General features: G+C 39.7%; 1 protein-coding gene across 1 annotated transcript in view; it reads right to left on the bottom strand.

The window, feature by feature from the left end:
- Nucleotides 1–18,685, bottom strand: part of DEUP1 (deuterosome assembly protein 1) — a 76,209-nt gene extending 57,524 nt beyond the window's left edge. The window contains exons 1-2 of the mRNA XM_055320650.1: nucleotides 18,635–18,685; nucleotides 1–172 (exon numbers count right to left, since the gene is read on the bottom strand). Of these exons, the coding sequence (XP_055176625.1) occupies nucleotides 1–172; nucleotides 18,635–18,681 (219 nt within the window). The 5' untranslated portion in view covers nucleotides 18,682–18,685. The remainder of the gene's footprint in view (nucleotides 173–18,634) is intronic.
- Between the last annotated feature and the right edge of the window lie 478 nt (nucleotides 18,686–19,163).

Below are 19,163 nucleotides of genomic sequence, written 5' to 3'. Positions count from 1 at the left end.
CTCTTGACCTTTCTGATCCAAACAAGTCTGTGCATTTGCCAACTCTTGATCCCGAAGATCTAATCGTGTCTCCAAAGCCCGCATTTTCCTTTCCCAATCCAATTTTTTGTTGTTTACCATGATGTCAATTTGTTCCATTAATTCCTGAAGTTCGGCCTCACAAGGAGAAGCTCTGGCAATGTTTGAAAAGTAAAACACATTTTAAAGGAGTAAAATGTAAGGATAAGAAAGATGATTCCATTGCTCTGAATACCTTGATCATTATTTCCTCAAATTGTTCAATTGTTTAAAGAGGAAGAAAGCTAGAGGTTAAAATTTAAACTAAAACCAAAAGCTAATTTCAGAGTAAATAGTGAATATACATTAAAATTTTTTAAATGACATTTCCTAAAGCATGCTGCTGTCATAATATAATGCAATACACTAGTTACACCACTTCTATTCTCTTCTTAGTGTATGTGGTAGCACATGGGTCTTCCAGAGGCAAAGGTTTTGACTTAGACAGGAAGTCCTTTTAATTTTTAAACATTTTAAAAAATATATTTATTTAAATAATCTCTACACCCAATGTAGGGCTTGAATTTATAACCCCTAGATCAAGAGTCCCATGCTGTTCCAACTGGGCCAGGCATCCCAGTATTTTATAAGCCTTGACAACATTGTAATAAATATCTGATAAATTATTTCAAAGTATAAACTTTGGAACAATAGACAAGGAAGTCCTAAAATGAAAACACACAAGGGGGTTATGTGAGAAACAAGGTCACAATAAAGCTAGCTAGCTAAAAAATAAATAAAAATAAAAATAAGTAACATTATTACTTGTGGGCTGATTCTATGGAAAATTCAAATTATGAAAGATGATTCAATGCTCTTCCATGTAAATATACATGTACCTATGTCTATCATAACTTGAGTAAGTTTTATGGCACATAAACTGGGACTTCAGTCATGCCTATCAGGGATAGAAGAGCAACCCCAGGCTAGGTAAGACCAGAGTCAAGGGTACTCACTGGGCTACAGTGCTACTCCTCCAGGAGGGGAACTTGGTGTGATCTGGCTGGTGTCCCCTTGGAAAGAATCTGATCAGGCAAGTGGGGGCAGAGTAATGTAACTCTTTAGATAATGGGGATACTCAGTCAGATAAGGGGTAATATCTTGGATCTCAGAGAGTCTATTTATATTTGAAACAAAACCCTTGGTAAAAGCTAGATTTTTCGAGGTGTTAGTTGTGAGATGACAGAGAGCTGGGTGCTTCTAGGGCAGGGTTCTCCTTCAAGGAAGCTGATACATTCCACAGGGACCTGGCATAAATCCAGTTATTCAGAATGGATATGCAGGCAGATGTTGACACCTCAGATTTCAGCCTAAAGAACACACACATGGCCAGATTAGAAGGCAAGTTATTTCAGTATCCATTCAATGGTGGTGATGGGGCTTCTAATATATTTGTGTAGGTGGGAGGAACATGGGGAGGGAAAAGCAGGTAAGACATGATATGTTCTCCATTTAGTTTCACCAAATCAGAATTTTAGAGGTAATTAAGGATCATTTAGCGTTCTGAAAAACCTATGGCCCAGAGAGGTCAAGGTCACACAGTCTATCAGGGAGCTGGGGCGGGGAGCAGCCAGGGTTCTAGAGACCACGCTGCCCTGGCCCCTTGAGGCTGTGCCCTGAGAGGCACTACAACCCGGGGGGCGGCATGGGTGTGGGATACGGGGGAGGGGACAGGGCGGGGGAGGGGCTACTCCTGTCGGTGCAACTCTGTTCACACCTTTTCTAATAAACCAGAGCTGGGTTCACCAAAAAAAAAAAAAAAGAAAGAAAGAAAGAGCTAGATCAAGATCCTAGGCAGCTGCTTCCCATCTTCAGCTCCTTGCTGTGTATTACACAGCAAAAGACATGATGTTTAAGTAAGGACTTGCTTGAAAAATATAAATTAGGCTCAGCGGTTTGGCGCCTGCCTTTGGCCCAGGGCGTGATCCTGGAGTCCCGGGATCGAGTCCCACGTCGGGCTCCCGGTGCATGGAGCCCGCTTCTCCCTCCTCCTGTGTCTCTGCCTCTCTCTCAATCTCTGTGTCTATCATGAATAAATAAATAAATAAATCTTAAAAAAAAGAAAAAGAAAAATATAAATTAGCTCCACTGAAATAGAATTAGAAACAGGTATTAGAACCCAAAGAACTCAGAGTTTCCAGGGCTTTCTAAAATGCCCAGTCAACCTGAATGAAGAATGTCCCTTTGATCGGTTTATTCAACAGTGGACTCACCAGTTTTGACATCAGAAAGCTTTTAAATACAAAGTGCCATTCTAATGACTTCTAGCATTTCTGGACTAAGGCACAAAGGCTCTCCATTTTTACTTAAAACCCAAAACAAACCTGGGGAAAGGAAGTACTAATTCCTCTATAAATAAACTGATCAAATTTTAATTGGAGTTACGATGTGGAGAAAAACAGGAGAACAAAAAGAATTGTTTTCAGATCATTTTCTTTTTCATAACAACATGTATCACCTTTACTATAAAAACATTCTGTTCTTTCCTGCTATTGTAAGCTCTGAAAGAAAATGGACTATGTTGGTCTTTTTCATCACCATCTCACTGGAGCTCAGCACAGTGCTCCAGCACATAGCAGATGCTCAATAAATTTCTGAAAAATGAACAAATGAGATCTTTTCATCATTATATCCTTGGCATGTAGGAATGCACCATACTATAATGGAATTAAAATACAGGCTGAAAGTAGAGTGTGACATAATGGAAGCTACTCAATCAATATTGTTAAATAAATGAGTGAATGGTTTCTTTTCTGATTATGACTATGCCATGCAAAAATTAGGGTATTTAGACTCAGGGTGGAAGGACTTTTACAAGTCATCTTGTCCAATTACCCATCCAGTGTTTGCATATCTTTCACAAATGTTTCATAAGAGAATCATCTATGATGCCCCACTGATCAGATTCAGCAGGTCTAGAACGGAGCCCAAGATTCTGCATCGCTAACAAAGATGGCAAGTGATTCTGTTGCATGCTAAGGCTTGTGATCTGTTTTGCAATATCAGTACCAGGAGGTCACCCAGCCGAGGTATGAATTTCTCTTTTTCCCAGGCAACCACTGTCTGAGATTGTATCTAGAAAGTATTGAGTTTTTTAAAAGTTCTTTTACTGGGGGATCCCTGGGTGGCACAGCGGTTTGGCGCCTGCCTTTGGCCCAAGGATCAGGCCTGCCAAGGCGCGATCCTGGAGACCCGAGATCAAATCCCACGTTGGGCTCCCGGTGCATGGAGTCCGCTTCTCCCTCTGCCTATGTCTCTGCCCCCCTCTCTCTCTCTCTTTCTCTCTCTCTGTGTGACTATCATAAATAAATAAATAAATAAATAAATAAATAAATAAATAAATAAATAAACAAATAATAAACAAACAAACAAACAAATAAATAAATAAATAAATAAAAGTTCTTTTACTTTGAAGAGTCTTTTCATCCACTGGCTCTAGTTTGATCCACTGGGACCATGCAGAACAAATGCCTTTTCAACAGAGTACACCTTGAAGTACTTGCATATAGTTATTGACATGTCAAATGTAGTTACCAGTACTTTCAGATTCTTCCAAGTTTTCTCATTGTTCAATAGTAGATAATGAACATTCAAGCAGACAATGGCCAGAACATATGATAACAGACCCTTACCCACAACCTCTATAGCAATAGTCCTAGAATGGTCAGGATCAATTAGTGACTGACAACTTCCTTAATTTTTGCCTCCACTTCCAACTCAGAAAAAGCCAAAATACACTCCCCAAACTAATCACATAGGATCCCCGTAACAGCCTCCATCCGAAGAAAACAGACCTGAAACCTTCTCTTTTGTTCACTGTAAGCCTTTCCCATCCAAGTACGGATGATGGTTGCGACTCCTTTACTATATAGCAAGCTTTGAATAAATAGGCTTCATTTGTTCTCATTTGGGTGGTCTTTATTTCCACAAGTATCTTTATTTTCTTCAATTGCCTGTAGAGATTTCTTTTTTCTCTACCACTCACTGCTGAGTATACTGCCTGGAAAATACTAGATACTTAACTTACCATTTATTGAATTAATGAAAAAGTGAATGACCATGGAAAGACTTTCAGACCCTTCAGAATCCTGGGGGCTCTCCATTGAACAAGTTCCTGTTTGATTTCCTCCTTGAAATGTACCATTCAGAACTGGAACACATTACCCCAGGTACAGTCTAATCAGTTTCGACAGGGACTCTCACATCCTTTGTTTTAGATATTTTTATTCGAGCAGATGAAGATCACCTTAGCTTTGAATTTGGGAAGGGGAAGGCAAAGCAGTGATACAATAGCATTTCAAGGTGAGTTTATTCTTGTCTAAGAACCTATTCCATGCATGCTACAAAGCCAATGTCTTGCGCTTATTTCACTGGGGGTGGGGGGGCTGCTCCAATAAATATATTTATCCTTATTTTTTTTTAAAGATGTGATTTATTTATTCATGAGAGATGCAGAGAGAGGCAGAGGCACAGGCAGAGGGAGAGGGAGAAGCAGGCTCCCTGCAGGGATCCTGATGCAGACTCGATCCCACGACCCCGGGATCACAACCTGAGCCAAAGGCAGACGCTCAACCACTGAGCCACCCAGGTGCCCTCTATTTATCCTTATTAAATTTCAGTGTGATCATTGCAGCCACTCAACATGAAGCAGTCATCCACTGGCTGCTCCCCTTTGGTAGAGCTAGGAAAACAGACAGGGACCTGTACGCAGAGACACTTGCAAGGCAGGTATAATACGAGGCTGATGAACCATGCAGCTTTTCGAGGAAGGGAGGGGTAAGGAATACAAACTTGGACAGGGTGGGTTACCACAGAAGCCTTCCTCAAGGAGCTTTGTTTTGGGATCCTGCCATACCTCTCAATTTTCTGTCAGCTGCAGATCTGATAAGCATTACTTGTTTCACAGATAAATATGTTTTTTTACCCCAAGTGACTGTAAAATATCATGCAAGACAGGATGGAGGACAGAGCTCTGTGGCATTCCATTACCAAGCCCAAGGGTGACAGGGATCTGGTGGTTACTTCTTTTCTTATAATCAGTTTCTAATCCACTTAATTAAACTTGCCATCTTTCCTCTCCACCGCCCCCCGGCCCCGCCATAAAAATGTCATGAAAAGCCCTGTAAAATATTATGGCAAAGCCCAAAGAAGATCCTATCTATACACTTCCTGATGCACCTGCATATCAGCCCTGTGAGCCAAGGCTGATCTAGTGCACAGCCATGGGGGCACGTCTGTGCTGAGTCCAGGGCCACTGCTTCCTCCCCTGGATGCTCACAAACCCACCCATAATCCCCTCCAGAGTCTTCCCAAAGACTTAGCCAAACTCAGGTTTACATCAAACTCAGCTTTCTACCAAATTTAATATTCCTTTTTGAAATTCAATTATCTAATCTTCTGGTATATTTTCCCTCCTTCAGTTTTTCCAAGATAATTAAGAGCAGTTGGTCTCCACAGCATCAGTATTTGCTCCTCAAGCTAATGAACCTTAAAATGAAATACAAAAGGCTAGTTTAGCTTTCTTACAAAGCTGGGCACTAACGTTATTTATATTTTCATTTCTTCTTTTAGTTAAACGCCAGGCTGCCACTATGCTAATTACATTCCTGTTCTTCCTCTCATGGATCCTTACAACATCCTGTAAAGTAGGTCTTATTACTCCAATTTTAGAAACGTTGAGGCACTAAAAAAGAAAAAAATCCTCTAGTCTTCCAGCTTTAGGGACAGGGTGGATTGTATCTGATACACTCCTTAAGACATACAAGCCCTGGCCCTGATTACTGGGTTTATTATCGGGAGCCAATTCACAAGAGAAGGATTGTGGGGTGAGGACAGAGATCTTAAACCAAAAGGAAGGGGCACAGTGAGACTTGCAGGTGATATATTGATCTGAGGAGCCTAGAGTCAAAATATGAGGATATAAAACTTAAAGATGAAGAGAGCAAAAAAAAAGCTGATGATATAAATGGAGGTAGTAGTGCCAACGTGTGGAGGAGGACAGGGACATGGAATGTGGAGACTCATTCAGAGTAAAAAAAGGCTGGAGTAACACACATATCCAAAGTCCTTTCATATATGGGATTGCATGCTGATTCGTAGAAGGGCAGACCTTCATCAGACAGATGGCTATGGCAACTATATGATCAATTATCCAAACCAGGACAATTTTGAAAGTGAAAGGGGCACTAATGATAATTTATATTAATTTACGTATATCAATATATTAATTTCTAATATAATTTATAATGTTACATTTATTAACGTAATCTTTGCCAGGGCAAAGATGAAAGCAGTGATTGTTCTGGGCCAAGTGGGATGTAGGGGCAGTCAACCCATCATCAATCTGGAAAATAGAAATGGATAAAAAGGTCTGTTAAAAAAATATAACCAAAGTGAGTTCATTTTGGGACATAAGATATCAAATAGAAATGGATCTTGAGCTTGACAGAAAGAAGAGGGGGTTTGAAAAACAAATATGGAAGTTATCATAGAGGAAGTCATCATAGGCAGAAGAGAAAGAGGAGGCTATGTCATGCAACATGGAATAGTCTAAGAAAATGTGTTTCCAAAAGGTGATGGGCAACATGAGCCATCATATTAGGTCTTAACTTTTCCAAAATATTTTAATGAAACTCATTCTAAAATGTAGCAACATATTATTTGTCTTAGTTACATTACTACATATTTAGCTATACCGATAGAATTTAACTTTTCAGTAGAGGCTCATAGACCCTATTCTGTACATCAAATACTGCACCACACCAGAAACCTAAATAGATCCAATGGGAGAGACCCCAGAAGTCCCAGAACCCACTTTCATAGACATGTCTGTGATGTTGGCCTGCTCTATAGTTGACTGTTCCCTCTAAGACAGTAAAGTGAAAGGCTTAATACTTTATGATGCCTCAGTCGTAATTTCATGGTTGCCCTCATTCAAAATTAGTTACCAAATTATAACTAAAAATAACTTTTCTTAAGCACTTTTCTTGTTACCCAAAAAAAATGCTATTTACTGTCATCATTAGTGTATGCTGACTTAGCAGCATTATAATGCCTATTTTTACTGCATATTTGAGATGGTGGCTCATACTCAGTCCATTATGCTCCCTCATCTGTAATAATCTTAATGTTGGGATGTGGAGGAGGTATAAATCCCACCATTCCCAAAAAGATGCTTACATGAAATTATCCAAGCCTTATTCTAGAGCCTTCATCATAATTATCAAAGAAAGGCATTTATAGAAATAAAACGCAATGTGATAGCTTCCAAGTTCCTATATCAATATTTTTATTAGAATTCTGGGTACATACAAGTTTAAAATATCACATTTCTATGTTCTAAAAAGAATGGAAGATCTTTTAAATATCTATATTACAGATAAACCTTTTCTTAAAACTTTTCTATAATGACCATTCCTCTTCTGAGTAACATCTTGGTTCACAGACTGAATGATGTAAGAAGACAGTGAAATATGGCAGGCACCAACCCTTTCTTCAGGGTGATTTTTATAGTTATCTAGAAATATAAGTAATTCACTATACTCATAAACATATATCTCTAAACTTCATATTAATAGAGAACCATGGGATAATTAGTAATATACTACATATGCATTGGGTTGGGTCCTATAAGGCAATCTCTAAGAGGACAATTAAAATTCCCTCTTGCTACAAGGTCTATTACATGAAAGACTGCAGTGTTAGTACAAACGAGAATAGCCATTTTACCCTTTTTTCTATTTAAAACCAGAGCCAGCTATTCCACTGGATCCTAACAGCAAAGAATTAGCAGCAATTAGGTAAACATTGACAAAATCTGTCTAATAATAGGAAAATAGATAATACACTGTTTCCTGAATGTTGGAAATGAACCTTCTTTTGCCAGCTTGTTCTGATAACTCCCAAATATCTAGTGCCTGAGTTCTGAGCTCCAGTCTTCTATATCCAACTACCTACCATTTAACATCGACTTTCCCACAGGACACCTTTAGGCATCTCAAACTTCACATATTCAAAACACAGCCCTTGACTCCCTGCGCCACGGACCTGCTCCCACTCCAGTCCACTTTATCTGTTTAATTGGCACCAGTGCAACAGTTGCTCATGATAAAAACCCTCATGATCTGAGATCTGTGTTTCTCTTAACAGAGAGAAACCAGAACAACAGGTCTATTGGCACTGCCTCCAATATATATCCTTAAATTCTGATCATTTCTCACCATGTCCAGTAATAAAACTTTGGTCTGAGTCATCCATATCACTTGTCTGATTCCATTCTTGTCTCCTATGCAGCTAGCTGCCAACCTAACATCACCCTTCCTTTCTTCCATAACAGATCTCCAATATTACTCAAAGTGGAAATGTGTCCAGCTAAAAACACAACTACATTTGGCAGTCTCCCCTGGAGCTAGGCATGGCCGTGGAACAAAATCCAGCCTGTGAAAGGGAAGCAGAAGTTGCCGTGAAGCTATTTAAAAGGGAGCTAGAGCACTTGCTTTTGGTGTCCCATACATCCCTCACTTACCACTTGGGGGCACTTGGCCTGATTACTAGTGGACAGAACTTTCATTTCTTGCCACCTGTGTGACAGGCCAGAAGTAACAGGAAATTGAAGCCCTCCCAGGAGCAATCTTCTCTAACTGACTGTCAGTTACTGGTGTGTAAATACTCACTTGCTCCTTGGATGGGATAACTCGGAGGGTTGTGCTTTATACTGGGTTCCAGAGTTTGCCCATTAGGCTTTTGCTCCAGTCACCCTCAGTGATAGCTGGTTTCATAACTTGCCCTTCCTTACATTACTTGCCTTTTCCCATAAGTGGTAGGCCAAAAAACAGCCCCTGAACACATTTGAACCTTTGGAATAAATAAATGCTACTTTATTTAGAAGAAAGGTATTTGCATAAGTTAAAGATCTTGAGATGGGGAGATTATCCTAGGTTATCTGGGTGCACCCTAAGAAAGAGGCAGAGGGAGACTTGACACACAGGAGAAGGGATATGGAGATGAACCAGAGACAGATATGAAGATGTTGGCTTTAAAGGTCAGAGAGAGAGAGGAGAGGTACCTGGGTGGCTCAGTTGGTTAAGCATCTGCCTTCCGCTCAGGTCATGATCTCAGGGTCCTAGGATTGAGCCCCATGTAGAGCTCTCTAAGCAGGGAGCCTGCTTCTCCCTCTCCCTCTGACCTTCCCCCTTCTCATGTGGATTCACTCTCAAATAAATAAATAAATAAATAAATAAATAAATAAATAAATAAATGTCAGAGAGATGTGGCCATAAGCCAAGGAATGCTGGCAGCCACCAGAAGCTGGAAGCAAGGAATAGATTCTTCCCCAGAGTATCTGGAGAGAATGTAACCCTCTGGATACCTTGATTTTGACCCAGTGATACTGATTTTGGACTTCTGGACTCCAGAACTGTGCATGTGTTTATGATTTGGTTGTTTTAAGCCACCAAGCTTGTTATATGGCAGTAACAGGAAACTAATATACCACATTTTCTCATCTCCCAAAAAACTACTTGCATCCAAATCCTTGTTTCAAGGCTTTGGCCTCTGTAAGAAGCCACAATAAAGTTTTGGCATGTGCTCTTTTGGTTTTACCTATCGCCCTTCCTCTGCTCCCATTCTGGAAGGCAGATGTAATGATTGCGGTGGTTAGCCATCTTGTAACCATAAGGTGACCACAAATAAAAAAGCCCCCCACTGAGGGGAGTAGAAAGATACATGGAGACTTGTATAGACAGCTAATTATTTGACATCTTCAGTTGGATGTGAAACAGGCTTCTCAAACCAAGCTTGCATTTTCTCTGGTCTTCCTTATTTTAATAAATAACAACTTATCCTTCCAAATGGTGGGTGAAAGCTTTTGGATAATCCTTTGCCCATCTCCTTTTTGCATACCACACATCCAACTCACGATTTCTAAATATTGTCAGCTTTTCTGTCAAAATATGCCTACTTGTCACTATTTCTACCTCTACCAAGCTGATCTAAATCACTGTCATCTCCCACCTGAATTACTGCAACAGCTATGCTTGTCTATCCCTCCTGCTCTCACCTTGCTGTGGTCTATTCTCCATATAGCAACTGGAATAAGCCTTTTAAAACACTAAGTCAAAGGATGTCACTGCATTGCTCAAAGCCCTCCAGGCACTTCCCATTTTACATGGCCAGTGTGCCTAGCCCGTGATGTACAGGCCTGGGTTTACACATATCATTGCTTTTTCTTTTTTAAAGTAACTTTACTGCAATTAATCTTTCATAAACATTGTCCTGTAAAAAGTACGTATGAATGTATCCTACATGGTGGCATTTTTAATCTTTGCCTAAATATGGTAGCAGCTTAATTAGTCTCTCAAGGAATCTTCCCCTTCCTTTCCTTCCTTCCCCACACCCTCCTTTCTTCCCTCCATTCTTCTCTCCCCCATCCCTTCCTTTTAAAATCACTCAGTGAATTCCTATAATCACTAAGCGTTGTGTTAACATTTCAGGATCTACTGTCAAGGTAAAATATCAGGATTTTACCCCAGGTCTATTTCACTGTTTCTTCTTCAGGGAAACTAGAAACTGCAACTTACCAAATTTGATTACGCTGAAAAGGAATATGCCTGGGTGGGAATAAAGAGTGGAGGGAGAATAATGAGGGTATAGACTGGGCCATTCAGAAGGCAAGAGAATCAACCAAACTAAAAAAAACGAATTGTCAATGTACAAAAACAATAGATTACTACGATTTCGGGGTGTCTTGGTGGCTCAGTCGGTTAAGTGTCTGCCTTCAGCTCAGGTCATGATCCCAAGGTCTTGGGTTAGAGCCCCACATCAGGCTCCCTGCTCAGTGTGGAACCTGTTTCTCCCTCTCCCTCTACAACTCCTTATACTTATGCTCTCTCTCTTTCTCTTGAATTAATAAACAAAATCTTCAAAAAAATAATACATAACTACAATTTATTAAACTACCAATATATTGACTTATATTAGATGTTTTTACAAATTATAATTAAAACTGTATTAAACTAAGAAACTGGGAAGTAAAGTTGTAATTATGAATTAATATATCTCAAAGGGAAGGAACACTTAGGTTTAGAAAGATGCACACGTATAGTACTGCTTTAAAGGATTTTTCTGAATTAGATGTGAGAAGTTATGCTTTATTATCCACCTGTCTTGGTCCTTTGAAAATCTGACTTTCATGGCAGATTTTTAAAAATTGGCAGATCATGCAGCGGATTTTTAGGAAGGATTTGATAAGATTCCATGAACAAGATCAATGACTAAGATAGAAGTCACAGAATCAAAAGTACAGTAAATGATTTAGTAGATAAAAATGAGACTTTTGGTTGAAGAAGGATGGACATAAACACTTTTCCTTCCCAAATCCTATTAAAATAAAGCAAAGAGATATTTTTAACCTACAAGGACAAAGATAATAGTGGCTAGCAGTAGAGAAAGCCAAGAAGCAACCCAACTAGGTATAGGGTAAATGCTGACAGGCAACTTACACCCTCTAAGCAGGAGAATTTAGAAGAGTGTTCTCTAGAATCTGATTAGCCTGTCTCAACAGAGACTGGACAAGACTAGTCTGATAACATGCAGTGAACCTCCCTGTCAACAGGCACTGCCTGTGAACACATTGGAGTTTCCTGGCAGCTTTGACTCTGCCATCTTACACAGGAGTGAGTGGTCAGGGATCACAGACATTTGAGAAAAGCAGTTCACACAACTAGGTAAAAAACAAACAGAAAGACATTTTTTGAAGGAAATTATGAAGAAGAAAACTTCAAAAAATATAGTGAAGATACTAGAGTTATTAACATTTAATAACAGGAGAAAACAGAATGTTTTATAGGAAAGGAAGAGTCATCACTGTATGCTGTCTTTTTCACTCAATCAGAAGTGAAAAGCATTTATAAAGTCATAACAACGCAAACATAACATTGATTCAGTCAAAGTTATGGTGTATCGAGAGGATGGAAGAATGGGAAGTATGACTATGTGTCTGTGTGAGTGTGACTGTGTATGTGAGGCTGTATATGTGTGTGACTGTGTGTATGGTGGGGATGAGGTGGTGGAGGCAGGAAAATTAACCACTGTGGATGTCAATAGATAATGCCTAAAATGGAAAAATTAAGAAGTAGCAAGATAAGCATGTTATTTAGAAATATGGAGATAAATGCCAGAAGAATCAGCCAAAAGAATTGTCTCTGGGGAATGGAAAACTGGAGAGGAAACAGGAGATTGGTGTTTTTTGATAGCAGCCATCAGGAACCAAATGACTTTTTAAACTACATACATGTGTAACTAAGTAAAGAAAGATCTGGAAAAATGTTCTTTTTTAGTTAGAAAAGATATTTTAAAGAAGTAATCCATTATAGGTGAATCCACCTATACAAGGAAAAAACATTTTTTTAAAAGCAATACTCTGGAATTCATACATTTTGGGATTCTATATATGTATTTCGTTGACCTCAGGATTGCTCAATGCATCTGTATAATTCTTATTTTGACAGTTAACCCTCTGATCCAGCCCCTCACACATAGTCCTCATGGAGCCCCTTGCTGGGCTCTGTGCTCAGCAGGGAGTCCACTTGCCCGCCTCCCTCTTCATCTCTCCAAGTGAACGCTCATGAGTGCATGCATGTAAGTGCTCTCTTTCCTGTGCGTGTGCTCTCTCTCAAATAAATAAATAAATCTCAAAAAAAGAGAAAGAAATGACCTTCAGAGGTAAGTTTACTAAATATAAGTTTTAGTGATCTTCAATACACTAGACTGTGTAACTTCCTGGCTGGTAGCTATGCTGAGCCCACAGGGAGCTGCAGCTGCACTGTAGCTGGTGGACAAATTTCTTCAGAAGACCGAATTGATTTCTTGTTTTGAGCAGCAGAAGCCAGGAAAAAGGACTGGTGGTGGAGCAGCTGTTGGGGGTCGAGGCAGAGGCACAAATTGAAGGAGGTAGAGAACACCACCAGACCCACACCCCCCCCAGAACAACTGATTATAAAGGAGTTGATATAAGAGATCATTTCAAACACCTCTTATTTGTATTTTTAATAAAAGCCAAGGGTAAATTGCATTGATAAAACAAAACTAGCTTATCCTATGTAAAAGTAACATCAAAATAGACATACAAAAAAAGACGTTCTTGGAAATAAAAACATGGTTGCCAGTACTAACTCCTGGGGGAGAACCAGTAAAAACAATTGTAATCAGTGCTGAAATAAAAGTGAGAAAACTCAAGAAATTCCTCCAGGACATAAAGCAAAAAGTACAATAATGAAAATTAGGAGAGAAAAGAAAAAAATATGATCCTTCTAGGAGATGGGAATGAAACAAGACAGTGGAGAATTATTAACCAAAGAAGTATAAGAAAATGTCAGAGTTGAAGAGATTTGAATCTTCAGTGTACAAGTGTTCACCAAATGCGTGAAGGATTATTGCAAAAGGATCCATAACTAGAAAGTCATCTTGGTAAATGTGTAAATTCTAAGGATAAAAATAAATCCTATAAACTTTCAGACACATACACATAAAAAGAAAGAAAAAGGAAGGAAGGGGAAGGAAGAACAAATCTGAACAAGAAAGAATGACACTGGCATTAGACCTTCCTTCTGCAACATTCAACACTTCAAGACGAGAGTAATGTCACAGAGTTCCTGTGCAAGAGTATAAATAAGACATTTGGACATGTAACAAGTTAAGAAGTATATCACTCATGTTCATTTTTTTTTAAAAAGATGTATTGATTTGGGGGGGAGAGAGAGAGAGAGAGAGAGAGAGAGAGAGAGAGATCGATCATACCTGCATGCACAGGGGAAGGGGCAGAGGGAGAGGGAGAGAGAATCTCAAGCAGACTCCCTGCTGAGTGTGGAGCCTGACATGGGGCTTGATTCCACAACTCTGGGATCAGGACCTGAACCAAAATCAAGAGTCAGACACTTAACCAATTGAGCCCCCCAGGCACCCCTCACCCATGTTCATTTGTATGGAAAGATCTAAGGAAGTACTTGAGTCAAATTAAATGAATTCAAAAGTTTCTTAAATTAAGAACAGGAAAGATTTTGCATATAACTATAGTAATAATGCAAACTTATAGCTGTTAAAAAAGGATTCTGAAATAATAGAAGAATGCAATAATAATTAACTGTATCCCATATGTAATAATACTCTGAATTAAGAGTGATCAGGAATTAGAAATCCAGATTATTTCTTGGAGCTGAAAAAGGGACTGGGGAAGCACAGGCACTACCAAAGGTTAAGTTTTAACAGAGGGAAAAGGTTGAGGGAAGTCAAAGATTTAGTTAAAATTCAAGATGCCAAAAGAGAAGTCCAAATTTAAAATGTTTGTAAAAAATGTTCATTGACAACTTATAAAATAGTATGTAAAACTTCTAAGGGAAAATGAGGAAAAAGGAAACTAGATCAGACTGGTAAATTTGGGGAAATCAAAATGGGTCAAACATTAGTATATTAATGATCATAAATCCTCCTTTTAATGGCAAAGACTCTCCAATTGAGGTATATTTTAAAATCTAACCATATACTCTTTACAAGAGACATGATATGATATAAAAAATTTCAAAACAAGAGTGTGAGATACTAGAAAATATATATATATATTGGTCTCTGCCCCCAATTCCTGGCACAGAGCTCCTAAAACCCTTGCCATTTCCTAAATGATAAAAGCACCAGGAGCATCTTCTGCTCTAACATTTGGTCTTTGACCCTGATTCCTGGCACAGGGCTCCTGAAACCTTTATAATTTCCCAGGCAATAGGAGTGCCTTTTGTTCTAATGAGGCAATTCCTGGGTGGGCTCCTAGATAAAGGCTGGTCACTGCAAAGACCAGCCATGATTGGAAGCTTGGAATTTTCAGCCCTACCTTCTCTTCTCTTGAGAAGGCAGAAGGGCTCCCAATGGAGGTAATGATCCCTTATGCCTAGATCATGAAGCTGCCATAAAAATCCCAAAATACTCAGTTCAGAGAGCTTCTGGGTTGGTAATACAGGAAGTGCTGGGAGGGTGGCACACCTGGCAAGGGTATGGAAGCCAAAGACCAAAGACCCCCTCCCACACACCTTGACCTATGCCTCTGTTCCAACTGGTTGTTCATCTGTAGCCTTTATCCGGTAAATGTGTTTCCCTCAGTTCTGTGAGCTGCTCTAGAAAATTAATTGAACCCAAGGTGGGGATCTGGTGGGTCAGAAGCACAGGTGGCAACTCAGGCTTGCTACTGGCATCTGAAGTGGTAGAAGAAGCAGCCTGAGCCCTTTACCTGTGTGATCTTGTGCAATCTCCAGGTAGACGGTGTCAAAATTGTGTTAATACCCAGCTGGTGTTACAGACAATTGCTTGGTGGGGAAAAAATGCCACATATTTGATGACCAAAGCATCAGAAATGAAGTATTCTCTGTGAAGATAAAGGCACACAGGGAAGAAAGGCATAGTAGAGAAGAACTGGGTTTCTCCCTACACAGAAAGGAAAAGACTGAGTTTCTTCCATTACAAAGGGATGAACAGGACAATACAGACTAAAGTAAGCTACAAAGACAGCAGAAATGGCAATATGAATGACTATCAGGCAAAGGAGAATTTCAGCAACAACAACAAAATACATTAACCTATACATGTGAAATCTCTCATACTGTGGCCCACAGCAGAGCTGTGCTCAGGAGAAACTTAAGCTGTAAATGCTTGAAGAAATCATAAAAACAACTAAACCATATTTTTCAATTCAAAAATCAGTAGAACAAGATAAGTAAAATAAATCCTAAGAGGCCATACTAGTAAGAGTAGAAATCAAGAAGGAAACAGAAACAAAGCAAAATCTAGACACTGTTCTCTTAACCAGGCCAGGACAAATAGACCATTTGTTCATTCTGTTATTATTTATGTTCTGGGCACACACTCTAAAAACAAATGAAAAGGACAAACTCAAATACAGCTGTTTTGATTAGAAGGAGTTTAGGTTGATTAATGGCACAGATACAAACACCTATAATTGCGGGAAATCATGGATTTAAAATGAAAATCAAACCCTAAGGTAACCCACGTGCCAGAGAATGATTGACCCAATGAATATTCTGTATAAAAGCTCCCTCCTTACACCCTTGCACTTTCTGTTCCTACTATCTCGAATTCTCTTTGTCCAAAATAATCCCTGCTCAAATGCCATCTTACCAGGAACCCATGTTTGATCACCCCATTCTTCCTCCCATCCTTAGCCTGCTTTGTTTTCCTTTATATGACCATACGAAACATGTTAGTATTTCCCACCAACCCCTGGAGGAGTGGCCTGTTTTGAACACTGCTCTCTTCCAGGTGCTTAGACCATTAAAAGCATATGGCAGACTCTAGATAAATATCTGTTAGATGAAGATGTGCCACAAAATACTACTGTGTATGTAGGTGACATGGTTAGACAGGCTCTGTAACACACCCCCAATGAAGTTTTACTGTCTTTATGATCTAGATTTTTACACATATCTCAAAAGGATGCAGGACAGAAGCAAAGCCAAAGTGGCTCTCCACGCTTTGTAGACCATGGTAGACAATGTCTGGTCCCATGTCTGCTGGGATGAGGAGGGTGGTTCCTCATGGAAATCTCTAGTGATTCTCATTCACTTCTGGTTTGTAGTTACATTGTACCCAGACAAGCTCTATGGCTCCCTACTAAATTCTAAGTTCTTTAAGATCTGTTTCTTAATGATCTTTGTATAAACCAAGAGACTTAGTGTTGTGCTTGTCATGCATTCAATGGTCTACACTTTTCCCCCAATGAAGAATGAATGAAGACAAACAGCAGTCTCCACAGCCTCAGATCTGCAGGAGTGAAGGGGTTCCTGGTACCAAACCTTAAGGCCGAGACCTTCAATCTGCATCTCAGACCCTACTGCTATCATCATATATGGGACCTAACACCTGCTCAATCCTGGATCCCAACCTGACTCTGCACCCACATCTCACTACCACTCATTTCCAGTGGAGCAAAGCATTCAGGGATTAGAGCTACACGTATCTGAATTCAAATCCTACCTTTCCACTAACCAGCTGTATATTCTGGCGCAAGCTGCCACTTTATTTCTCTTTCTTTCTATCTTTCTGAGCTCAGAAACATGGCAGAGGCTGCTAACTGTCTGCCAATATCCATTCTTCTTTCTTTTATTGCCTAGGCTTCAGCTGGCCACAGAGCTGCTCAGTTAGAGAGCACAGGTCCCAAACCTTCTTTCTTGGCCGGTGGGAAATGACTAGAAGTGAGTCTTGCTATTTCTAGGGCACATTCTCCAAAAAGGAACCAAATTCTCTCTCCTCTTGCCCTTCCCCCTTCCCTCTGGCAGGAGCACGGTGGTAGAAGCTGAAGCCTTCACTTTGGATCCAGACACAAAAATCATGTAGTGAGGCAGTGGAGGTGCCCTCCGAGTCCTGGTCTGCTTATCCTAAAACTTGTTCATGAAACAGAAATAAACTTCAATCTTATTTAAACCACTGGGGTCATCATTTAGGGGTCTCTTTGTCACAAGACCTTAGACTATAATACACTCGATTTTCTTGGTTGTACAGAGAACAATACCTAGCTGAGATATTGTAAGGAGGAGTATGCAGCAAGATTTACAAAACCAACGTTATTCTTACCCAGATTTGTGATGCTTTCCTTTAGCCTGATGTCATAGTCATGGTCTGAGCAGAATAACTGAAAGGGAGACACTTGGAGTGGTTTGATGAGTGCAAATCAGTCATAGTCAAGATTAGGCACTACAGCACCACTCCTACCCACTGTCCCTACTCACTACCCCTTGCCCCTCACCAGCCCCCTAACCCCAGTTGGGGTAAGGACAGATATTTGTAAAAGGGAGTTTAATTTTTTTACAAACGGTGAAGACCTTTGGTAACATATCCAGTTCTTATTGTTGTTTGAGGAGCCAAATCTTTTTCTTTTAACTTTATTAAGTCATTAAATTTGAATTCCAGTAGAGTTAACATACAGTGTTATATTACTTTCAGGTGTACAATATAGTGATTCAACAATTCTATACATCTCCCAGTGCTCATCATAAGTGTACTCTTTAATCTCCATCACGTATTTCACCCATTCCATCACTCACTCGTCCCCTGGTGACCATCCATTTGTTCTCTGTAGTTAAGATTCTGTGGGAGCCAAATCTGTTCTGAGGCTGTGTTTAAGTGTTGAATTCAGCCTTAAGGGCAAATGTAAGAGGCATACTGGAACGCTCAATGTAGCAAGAAAGGAGCAAACTGAGGGGAGCTCCTGTCAAGAGCACAGGAGGCCTGTGTGGGCACCCACCATCCTAAAACACCAAAAAAACAAAACAAAACAAAACCCACAAAACTCCCTAAAAGTTGGAAAACAGTGATTTTCAGGTACTGATCCATAGTCAAAATTGGAAAGATTCATATCATAGGTTCTTAATTAGAATCACTTGAATCTCCCCCCATCTTCCTCACCAAAAGTAATTGATACATCCTTCATATTAATGCTCAATTTCAAAATTCGTGTATCATCTGGGAGTCTTGGGGATAGTTAAGGGCCCACTTAATAAACAGAAAATTTTCAATCAGCACTTACCCCATTGTATTATGGGCTTGGTTCTCCATGTCAAGAAATTGCTGCATCTGGTTTGTTTCTTGATTTTTAATCTATTAGGGGAAAAATGATCTAGATCACTAAAACACTTACACTTATTAACCTATAAAACAAGAAAATTCTGCTCTTAGCAAACCACGTAGTGTGAGCTTCTCCAAGTGTAGCAGCTCTTGGTGCTACAAAACGTAGAACATTAGGGCCTTTTTAAAAAATTCCCCCACGCATTTAGGACACTGGTTTAGCTATGAGTCGAAATCCATGGTATTGGCTGAAATGAGCAGTCATTCACTATTTCCTGAACAACACCCTGGTGCCAGGTACTTTGCAAAGTGCTCATCACCCGAGATAAGTCAAACCGGATTCCTATGGTAGAGGAGTTACAGCTAAATGTTCTCAAACTTTCTTTTCTTGTCTGCTAAAAGTTTGCCTTGTATTTGAGTCAACTCCTTCTTTGGCCCTTCCCGGGTTTTGTTGGAACGAATATACTATGAGATTTAGGACAAACAGGCTA

This window comes from Nyctereutes procyonoides, unplaced genomic scaffold (genome assembly GCF_905146905.1).
Source record: "Nyctereutes procyonoides isolate TBG_1078 unplaced genomic scaffold, NYPRO_anot_genome, whole genome shotgun sequence".
Taxonomy (NCBI): domain Eukaryota; kingdom Metazoa; phylum Chordata; class Mammalia; order Carnivora; family Canidae; genus Nyctereutes; species Nyctereutes procyonoides.
This window is presented reverse-complemented; position numbering and strand designations above follow the sequence as displayed.